Genomic DNA, 10,425 nt, shown 5'->3' with positions numbered 1-10,425 from the left:
GCATTTACTTACAGGTGTGAGTCTCGAAATGTCCCGTTCACACAGCAGCTTACAGTAGCGTCTCGAATACTGTCTGTATGAACGTGCAACGGGAGTCAAGCCTGTATTCCTTACCAGTAACCATAGAAACAGTGACCAAAGTAATATCAAAGATGGCGACGTCCAGAAAACTGAAAGTCTTATCACTTTCTGACACGACAAGAGTCCAGTTGAGCCGCAAGTTCATTCGTCAGATCTTCATTAACTGACAGCTGCTTTTATATTTGGGTGAAGAGCAAAACATTTGAGTCGCATGTAGAACACAAACCTGTAACTGCATGTTAGCGTGTAGAACACGGGAGCGGCTCCGGTGGAGACTGGATCTAAAACTTTCACATGACACATAGCTCATTTTTTCGTCACTGTAAGTTACTGAAACCAGACATGAGAACACGCAACACACGGTAGACACGCGTTTGTGCAGCAGAGCTGCTCTCTCTCGCACTGTATGACGTGACAGACAACCAGTTGTCCAGTCCTGTTCCGTTCACACAGCACGTGTTTTCGGAGAATGCGGTTGTGAGTCCTGAAAATGTACGGGTGTGAGTTCAGTTACAGAATGCGGTTGTCACGCCTGAAAATGACTATACTGTGTGTGAACTTAACCGTATTAAGGACTCAAATACAGGACTGACAACCGTATTCTGCTGCTGTGTGAACTGGCCTAACATTTCTTTTAATATACGCATTTTATCAGTTAATGTATTTCCTGGAAATCAAACTAGGGGCATAGCCATCATTTCAGGATTGAGGGGGATAGAAATGTCAAATGTAATACCATTTTCCCCCCTGACTTTTGTCTAATTGACAGGTTTAATTTTTCTTATCACTTACTTTTAATTGGCTAAGAAATCAAATACCCTGCTGGACCTTATCCAATAATTTGTATTCTTTATTTCTCCTATATTTCCCTAATGACAATTTTATGATTAGTTTACATCCCCCACATCCCCTGCATATTCTATGCCCATGAATCAAACCCATGATCGTTGGTGTTGCTAGCAACAGGCTCTACTGATGAGCTATGGAGGCAGGACTGTTTTTAAGTAAAATCAGATAATTTCATCTAAAGTGGTTTGAGTAGCACTCCAGCACGTTGATCATTAGAAACCGTTTGTCTGCCAACTGAAATCTCAAAATAACTAAATCACAAAAAAACAGTTTCATTGATTATAATGGGAGCAACTGACTTTTGATGCCTTGCACTGCTCTTGTGAATATGGATCAAGTGCTAAAGAGTTTTATATGTGCGCCTTCCTCTGTTGTGAAGTGATAGTTACACCTCTGTCTGAAATCAAGAGCAGCCAGAGTTATTGTAGGAGTTATTATAATTTCTGGTGTTTTATAGATGTGTTTTTGTTACATCAACGAGGATGACTGTGCAGAAGACACAGATGGACTCACAGGCGGATCGCGTCACAACGTAAAAGCAACACCACCACAGAGCTATTGCCTGGAAAGCTGTGACACATCCGTGTGTGTGTGATGGGGGTGTTTGAGAGAGAATCAAATTCATGAAAGTGTCGGTCATGATGGAGCAGCCTGATAAATTCCCCATGTTTTTGTTCCCGAGTTGTCTTCTGTGTTCTCCTAATACACTCCCTCATCTGTCCTGTTTAATTAGTATAGGTATCAATTCCCGCTTGAGTCATGTGGTTTCTAGTCAGCTGAAAAACAAACTAAGGCAATATGGCTCTATATGAGCTTACTGAAAGTATTATTTCCTGTATTTCAACACTTTTAGCTGCACACTGCCTTGTTTTCCCCATTTTCATGCTGCGACTGTTGTGTTTTTTCCAGGATGTCATTGTATCCATCCCTAGAGGACCTTAAAGTGGACAAGGTCATTAGGGTAAGCAGTGTTTTACTTATATACTGTTCTAGTTATTATGGTTGCAATGTAATGTTTAAACTAATTGCAATTATTTTGCAAAAAAATTTATAATCGTGATTATTAATCTTAATTGGTTTCATTTGGGAATTATTTTTTTTTTAGTTAGTGAGATTCCACATAAGCACAAATTAGGAAAATGTCAACTCGTACGCATGGTTTATTTGACCTTATCTGATTTCATGTTTTATTATATTTATCATGTACTTAAACATTTTCTCTACAGCACATGTATTGTCGCACAGAGTTTGTGTAAGTGCATTTATTCAGCAACCACAATCACAAAAAAGTATAGTGAAGATTCATGTTTGGATATATGGCAAATATCAAGATTATGCTTAAATAATAAAGAGAAGCAGAAATCATGATCACGATTAAAATATGAGTAATCGTGCAGCCCGTAGTATTTATTAATTTTGATTTCCCTTTATATTTTCTTTTTATTTAATTTGTACTGATTTTGCTGTGTGCTTTTGTATTTTTTTTATTACTTTGTTTAAAAAAAAAATCTACATGGTTTAAATTTTTAATTTCAGTTTTAGGTTTAGTTTTAAGTTGGTTAAGCTTACTTGCTTAAACTTTCAGTTAGTTGCCAGGGCAGCATTTCTCATCTAATATTTATATTTTATTTAATTAACTAATGTTTTTTTTTTTTAATAATATGTGTTTTATATAGGATAATAACACTGAAGATAAGTTGGTGCTTTAAAAGAACTGTTATTGAAGTAAAGTGGATGTTCTCATGCGTCTGAAAATGTACGGGTGTGAGTTCAGTTACAGAATGCGGTTGTCACACCTGAAAATAACTATACTGTGTGTGAACTTAACCGCATTAAGGACTCAAATACAGGACTGACAACCGTATTCTGCTGCTGTGTGAACTGGCCTAAATCTTTCAGAGTACCCATTGGTTGGAAAGTACTGCATTAGAATATTTGCATTGGCCGTTTAAATTTTTAATTTCAGTTTTAGGTTTAGTTTTAAGTTGGTTAAGCTTACTTGCTTAAACTTTCAGTTAGTTGCCAGGGCAGCATTTCTCATCTAATATTTATATTTTATTTAATTAACTAATGTTTTTTTTTTTTTATAATATGTGTTTTATATAGGATAATAACACTGAAGATAAGTTGGTGCTTTAAAAGAACTGTTATTGAAGTAAAGTGGATGTTCTCATGCGTTTTGCTCCTCTAGGCACAATCCCAGTTTGCCAATGCCACCTCCAGCACCCCAGCCATCACTCAGGGGGTTTACCAGCCACAGCCTGCCACACAGGGGATGCCAAGCTCAAGTGAGTCCTGGCCTCTGCCTGTCTGTCTTCCTTTAAAGCTTCTTACGCCGTCTGTCTAGCTTCCATCTCCCTTATCATACCATTCTCTCTTTCATTACTAAAGTGCCGAGTGAGAGCTGTTTTTATAGAGATGATAGGCTTGCCAATGTTTTGTGCAATTGTCAAACAGGAAATGAAGACATGCCTTAGGGAATCTGGGAGCAATTTAACAACCTTCCCTACTTCCTTTTTTAATCTCAGTGTAAAACAAGTGCTCAAGTTGAGCCCCTCTTATCCAGGCAGCACTGCTTTCCACCTATGTGCTCTCATTGTGTCCCTGTGTGAGGCCTCTCAAGACACTGCCAGGATATTACATAACAAGAAGGTTAAAAAAGGAGTTTTTTTTAGGTGGGGGTTCACACAGTACTGTAACTTGTGCTGTAGTGATAGCTCCTGAAGCTCACGTTATTATAGCCTCAAAGCAGTCTGATCATAGGTCAGTGCGGTGATATTCTTTATAACAGTATGCTTGACATTCTCCTTTTATGTTGTCTAGATATTTATTAAATATGTATACTCAAGTTTTTTTATGGGTGTGTGTATAGTGTAGCTCCCTCATATATATATTTTTTAGAATGTTTCACACACACACACACACACACACACACACACACATACATATAGAAAATAAGTCTTTTATGCTCACCAGAGCTGTGTTTATTTAATCAAAAATACAGTAAAAACAATAATATTTTGGAATGTTATTACAATTTAAAATACTGTTTTCTATTTTAATATATTTTATATTTTATTCCTGTGATGGCAAAGCTGAATTTTCAGCATAATTACTCCAGTCTTCAGTGTCACATGATCCTTTAGAAATCATTCTAATATTCTGATTTGCTACTTAAACATTTACTATGTTTATCATCCTAGTGTAGGAAACTAGGATTCTTTAATAAATAGAAAGTTCAAAAGATCAGCATTTATTTGAATAGAAATCTTATAAATGAATCACTATAAATGTCTTTACTGTCAATTTTGATCAATTTAATGCATTATTGCTGAATAGAAATAGCCAAACTTTTGAACAATCATCATAGTATGAATTAAATAAGGTATGTATGTATTAAATATTGCATTTAAAGTGTTGTATAAATGAATGTCTGTGTAAGTTTGTGAATTGGGGTTTTCCCACCATCATCAGGTCCAGTGTAGACTTCTAGAGATGGACTGGTGTGCTAGCTTGTTTGTGTAGGAAAATGTTTCATAGGCGGACATTTTCATGTCTGAGCATTGGGGAAAGCAGGAGGGAAAGAGGCAAGGATTATAGTCATGACTCAACTCAGGAAATAATTACTGGATGGAAACATTCATTGCTGGAATCTGAAACCAGCGACTGGCTGAGTGTTGACCCCCAGTTGTCTGTTTTTCTGTTCTACTTTTTTTTTCTTGTCTTTTTTTCACTTCACGTGCTTGATGATCATAAAACACACTCAAACAGACTACATCACTATGCTGCTGTGTTAGCTATTAGGTTTGTCTGTGTCATATGGAGAATTCTAAACTTCAGTATGAAACGCCTTCTCTTTCTCTCCCTCCAGCTCTGTATCCGAATCTGGAGGAGCTGGGAGACTATATGGGCCTCAGTCTGAACAGCGATGAGGTCCAGAGAAACCTTGCTCTGGTCCCGGTGGCTGACAATGTAAGTGATTGACACTGAACACACCTGTTTGTTTTTAGAGTTCAGTTCCTGTGAGTATCGCCACTCATAAAGAAATATTTAATATATGCAAACAATGACATTTCAGAGTCTCAAATGTTTCCCTAGCAGTGCTGTTACTCTTTCCTGGTTTAGTTTGTTCTACAGCCTGTTTTTCCATCTCTGCAACCTTTGCCTTGTACAATATTTTCTCTGTTAAAGCAGCCAAGAGAAATTGTGTAAGCTTTGAAAAAGAGGAGGTGGTTGTGTATCTGTGCTTTTGGGAGTTTTTTTTTCTCTGAATAGTTCAAACTGGCCACAGAGTGTCTTATTCTTTTCAACACCATTCCTGGAAGCAGAGCTCAGAATGACTCATACACCATTAGGCCTGTGATGGAGTAATGCTAATGTAGGCTGCTTTCAGAGAACATCTTAAAAAGATACTCAGTGTTCATAGTACTGAACATTAGACCAGCCTCTCTCTTTTTGCATCTTTTTGTGTCAAGTATCCTCAGCCCCATTAATAAGGCTCAAATACCCCTTAAATAACACAAAACCAGAAATCTATTTCTTTTCACTAATACTGGATATCATTCAGCATTATCATTAATATTGTTAAAGTTGCTTAATCTATACTGTGGGTGAAAAAATGATTAACCTTATAGCACATTCTATTATGAATATCTTGTTTTGTTTCATAAAAATAAACTGAAAAAAAAAACAACTTTAGATTTAATTAGTAATAGATATTTAGTGAGTTATTTTATCATGGTAATTAATTAAATTAATTAATTCACATTATTTATATTAGTTATATACATTATATATATTAGTTATATACATTACCATTCGAAAGTTTTTAGGCTGCATTTATTTGTAATAGAAATACTTTGCAACATTATAAATGTTTTTACTGTCACTTCTAATCAATTTAATGTGTTTTTGCTGAATAAAATATACTATTGTTAATGGTCATAATACATTATAACTAATTTGAATTTTACACCCATCTTATCACTTCCTGTCACAGCTTCTACTGTCCTATCATAACAAAGGCATAAATGCAAATTTTGGGATTGACAACCGCATTTACTAACAGGTGTGAGTCTCGAAATGTCCCGTTCACACAGCAGCTTACAGTAGCGTCTCGAATACTGTCTGTATGAACGTGCAACGGGAGTCAAGCCTGTATTCCTTACCAGTAACCATAGAAACAGTGACCAAAGTAATATCAAAGAAGGCGCCTTACCAGTAACCATAGAAACAGTGACCAAAGTAATATCAAAGATGGCGACGTCCAGAAAACTGAAAGTCTTATCACTTTCTGACACGACAAGAGTCCAGTTGAGCCGCAAGTTAATTCGTCAGATCTTCATTAACTGACAGCTGCTTTTATATTTGGGTGAAGAGCAAAAAAATTTGAGTCGCATGTAGAACACAAACCTGTAACTGCATGTTAGCGTGTAGAACACGGGAGCGGCTCCGGTGGAGACTGGATCTAAAACTTTCACTTCTTATTGTTACCAGTGTTGAAAACAGTTGTGTTGCTTACTATTTTTGTTGAATCCATGACAGATTTTTTTCCCAGGATACTTTTAAGGAATATAAAGTTGAGAAGAATTTGAAATTAGCGTTTATTTTAAATTAAATTATTTTGTTACAATGTCACTTTTACTGTCACTTTTGATCAATTGTTTCCTTGCTGATAATAATAATAATAAAACAATAAAGTACTTATAATAATGCAAATAATAATAATAAACCCACATTACAAAATATTCTGAATATTGTTGTGACAAATTGGACAGAATCAGCATGACAAGTGTATAACAATATTTGTGTTGATCTTTGCTCCCTCCTGGTGGTTATTTGTTATAATTGTAGTATTGGTTGAGTTCAGTGTGAAACATAAACTTCCTGCTTTAGATCCAAGTTAAGCTGTATCAACAACATTTGTGGCAGTTACCACAGAAAATAATTTTGAGATTTAAAAAAAAAAACTAAATTCAGTTAAAGTAAGGCACTTACAAGCAGCAAGTATTTAAATGCTGTTTTAATAGTATAGCCACAGGACATTATTGGCATGAGACATGAATTACTTAATGACACTACTGTCTGCATTAAAGTTACATGCATCTTGATCACACAAAAATGGGGGTCAAGTCAAAATAGTTTTCTGTGGTAATCATTAACATAATTGCACAGATGATGCCAATAAGGATAATATCATTTGTATATATTTTGTGTTCCAGACCATTCCAGCGCACAGTCACCATGCATAAGGACAGCTCTGGCCATGTGGGCTTCATCTTCAAATCCGGACGCATCACATCTCTAGTGAAGGATGGTTCTGCTGCCCGCAACGGCCTGCTCACCGATCACTTCATCTGTGAGATCAACGGCCAGAACGTCATTGGACTCAAGGTGAGAGTGGTCATGGTAGTGTTTTCCGGATATGTCTTTTAAAACTGCTGTCAAAGACACAAGACCATAAACAAAATTCTGAGATTTGTGATGTAAAATATTTTGTTTTCTGTCTACAGGACACTCAGATTAAGGACATCCTGACCACATCTCCCACTGCCATGACCATCACCATCATGCCTAAGTTCATCTACGAGCACATGATTAAGAAGTGAGATCCAGCTTTGTTTTTATACTCATAAGTGATTTAATAATCATAGTAAAGTTAGCTGTTACCAAAAAAATATATATATTTTTTATAATGTGGCAAACCAATTATAATATGGCAATAATGCATTAACTCAGTAAAGCCTAAAAAAAAAAAAAGTCAGAAAATTCTGATCTAAATCTAATAATAATAGCAAAATCTAAAGAACATTAAAATTTTTTTTATTTATTTATTTATTGAGTATCATATTTGATACAGGCTTTTCATATAGTATAATATAGAAGAATATGGAGCTCACACTCGACCTTAGTTTTATTCAGAGGCTCAAATTGAGCAAAAAATGCAATTTTGTGCAGATGCTGATATTTCTATAGCCAAAAAGAAACATGAAATTCTGGTAGCTTGTAATGTAAAGCAATGAGATCTTCATAACAGTATAGCAGACTACTTTCATAAAATGCATATAAATATCAGTTGTCACTCTTTATTTCCCAATAATGTCTTGGTAACATGATATATAAATGCTTAGTTTTATAATCAGAGCTCTTTAGTTCTTATTATGGGGGGAAAACATAATGCAGTGCAAAACAATGATGACTGAGAGATGTACAAATAAACAATCCTGAAAAGCCTGATGCATCAAATGTTGATACATTTTAACTTTTCTAAAAGGAAATGATGTAAGGATAATCAAGTTACCTTAAGTTGCTTCAGTCCAGTAAGTGTTGAAATCTTGAAATATTACTAACAGTATAAAAGTTATTCTTGTTTACTGTGTGAAAATCAGTAAAGATTTCACTTCAAAAACACACATGTACCATCATATTGAAGGCGTTTCATATTGTACATGTTTTAGAATGATACTAAAAGGCCTTTTAGGCCTGCTTGAAAAAAAAAAAAGAAAAGAAAAAAGTATAAACTATCAATCACATGACAGAAGGCATTGTTAGTAGATTGTTTATAACAGAAATGTGAAATTTGCATACCATATATGATACAGTAGCTACGCTTTATGAGGTTATAATAATTTTATTAGCATTGATTATATTATATCATATTATATTATAGCCAACCAGTTTACAAAGAATTTGGAAAATCATAAATATTCCAAAATCAGTGTAAATAAATGACTTCTTAAAATGTATTAAGCCGACAGTGTGACATGAACAAAACAGACATCAATAATCAAAAGTCTGTCAAAATGAATTGTCGTCATCTGCTCATGACATCCCTAATCTGTATGTTCCAGGATGTCAAGCGGCCTGCTGAAGTCATCAATGGATCACTCTGTGCCTGAGGTCTGAACACAGAAGACCACGCACACCCCCTTCCACACTGCCTGCAATCTCTAGCCTTCCCATTGGAGCCATCCACCACATGGGTCGTCTATCACTGATTGGATAAACCTCCTCAATCACATTCATTTATAACATGTAAAAACTGCCTTTTTCTATTTCACTTGTTGGCTGTTATCGTTTTGCCATCTAGTTCTTGATTCTGTTCTACATGCCATTATTGCCATTGTGTAATTGTTGTCATATTACATGTTATATAATAATAATCCATTGTCATTATTGAGTATTATTATCTGATTGTTTTATTTTTGCTGGGGGGCAAGGGGTTGAAAACTGAACCTGAGCTTCCATTTTGAAAAGCATTAGCTTCAACACTCCTATCTTTTCAGTTCCTCCCACTATGCACAAACACGTTTTATTTTTGGAACATCTATATGCCAACAGCTGTACTCTGCCAGAAGGAATTCTTGGCCAGAATTTGTAATGCAACAAATAATTTCTTATTGATTTTGAACATGTTTTTAGGTGTTTAATCTTTGATAATATTCTGTCATTAGCCTGTAAATGTTAGTGTCTCTAAAAATTTATATACGAATGTAACCTCAAGACTGAAATTATTACAAAAATAAATAATCATCCTGGTGATACCAATGGAATACACTGCCAATGCTGATCTCTCAAAACATCTAAATGCTCCATTTCAAAAAGTTTTTGAGATGCTCTACACATTTTCAGATGATTAGAAACAAGATTTGAAACAAAGGATTAAAAAAAACTTCAAAAGTAGCGAGAAGGCTTTGTTCGCCATGCTTTTTAATATAGATCCTTTTACAGAACAATGAGGGTCAAGAGCGATGTGTTGCAGTGATGTCTGTACACTAATATTACCATTAAAATATTCTACACAAAAATATTGAGACACTATGAAACATTACCAGACTTACAAGACTGGTTCCACTTACAGTGCTGATACTGGTAGACAATACAGAGACAAACTGAAGTGTGAGATGAAGGCGTAAACGTGTCAATAGAATAACCATTAAAAAAAAAACTATATAACAAAGGTACCTCTGTGAGATCTAATCTTTTAGGCACAGTCCTATAATCCTGCTTACCAGAGACTAAACTACTGATGTAAGTGTCAGTTTGCCACCAATTTTACATTTCAGTATTCACTCTGAAAGAAAAAAACATGGCTTATGACTTTTTTCTTGTTGGAGGCTATTTCCATTTAAACAATTTAAAGAATATATGAGGTACTAATGTCTTCAAACCATGGTTGAAGGTGATATACATTAGTAAAGAAACGAATTATTCATTGCCAGCTTACCCTAAAAAGTATTATCGGAGAGTAATGATTCAATAAGAGATGCATCTGTTACAAGACATTTTGTGGTTACAAAAGTACATTCTAAACAAATATTGTGCCAGTTGACATTGACATCAAACTTGGAAATGTTTATTCTTAATCATCCCCAAAAATGCTATAAAAACTAGGGATATGGAGAAAAACTGTCACTTGGCTACAATGCAGTCTTTCACAACAGCCTGTTAAATTCAGCCTCATTAACTTCAGAGCCTGATAACTTCAGAAAATAA

The 10,425-nt window shown here is 35.1% G+C and overlaps 1 protein-coding gene across 1 annotated transcript in view; it reads left to right on the top strand.

Moving 5' to 3' along the window:
- The window catches only part of LOC107747987 (syntenin-1-like), a 22,099-nt gene extending 12,617 nt beyond the window's left edge, over positions 1 to 9,482 (top strand). The window contains exons 2-7 of the mRNA XM_016562637.1: positions 1,840 to 1,891; positions 3,122 to 3,218; positions 4,802 to 4,908; positions 7,072 to 7,323; positions 7,443 to 7,534; positions 8,781 to 9,482. Of these exons, the coding sequence (XP_016418123.1) occupies positions 1,841 to 1,891; positions 3,122 to 3,218; positions 4,802 to 4,908; positions 7,072 to 7,323; positions 7,443 to 7,534; positions 8,781 to 8,835 (654 nt within the window). The 5' untranslated portion in view covers position 1,840 and the 3' untranslated portion in view covers positions 8,836 to 9,482. The remainder of the gene's footprint in view (positions 1 to 1,839; positions 1,892 to 3,121; positions 3,219 to 4,801; positions 4,909 to 7,071; positions 7,324 to 7,442; positions 7,535 to 8,780) is intronic.
- Positions 9,483 to 10,425: the final 943 nt, after the last annotated feature.

This window comes from Sinocyclocheilus rhinocerous, unplaced genomic scaffold, assembly GCF_001515625.1.
Source record: "Sinocyclocheilus rhinocerous isolate Xijiao unplaced genomic scaffold, SAMN03320098_v1.1 scaffold1251, whole genome shotgun sequence".
NCBI lineage: Eukaryota > Metazoa > Chordata > Actinopteri > Cypriniformes > Cyprinidae > Sinocyclocheilus > Sinocyclocheilus rhinocerous.
This window is presented reverse-complemented; position numbering and strand designations above follow the sequence as displayed.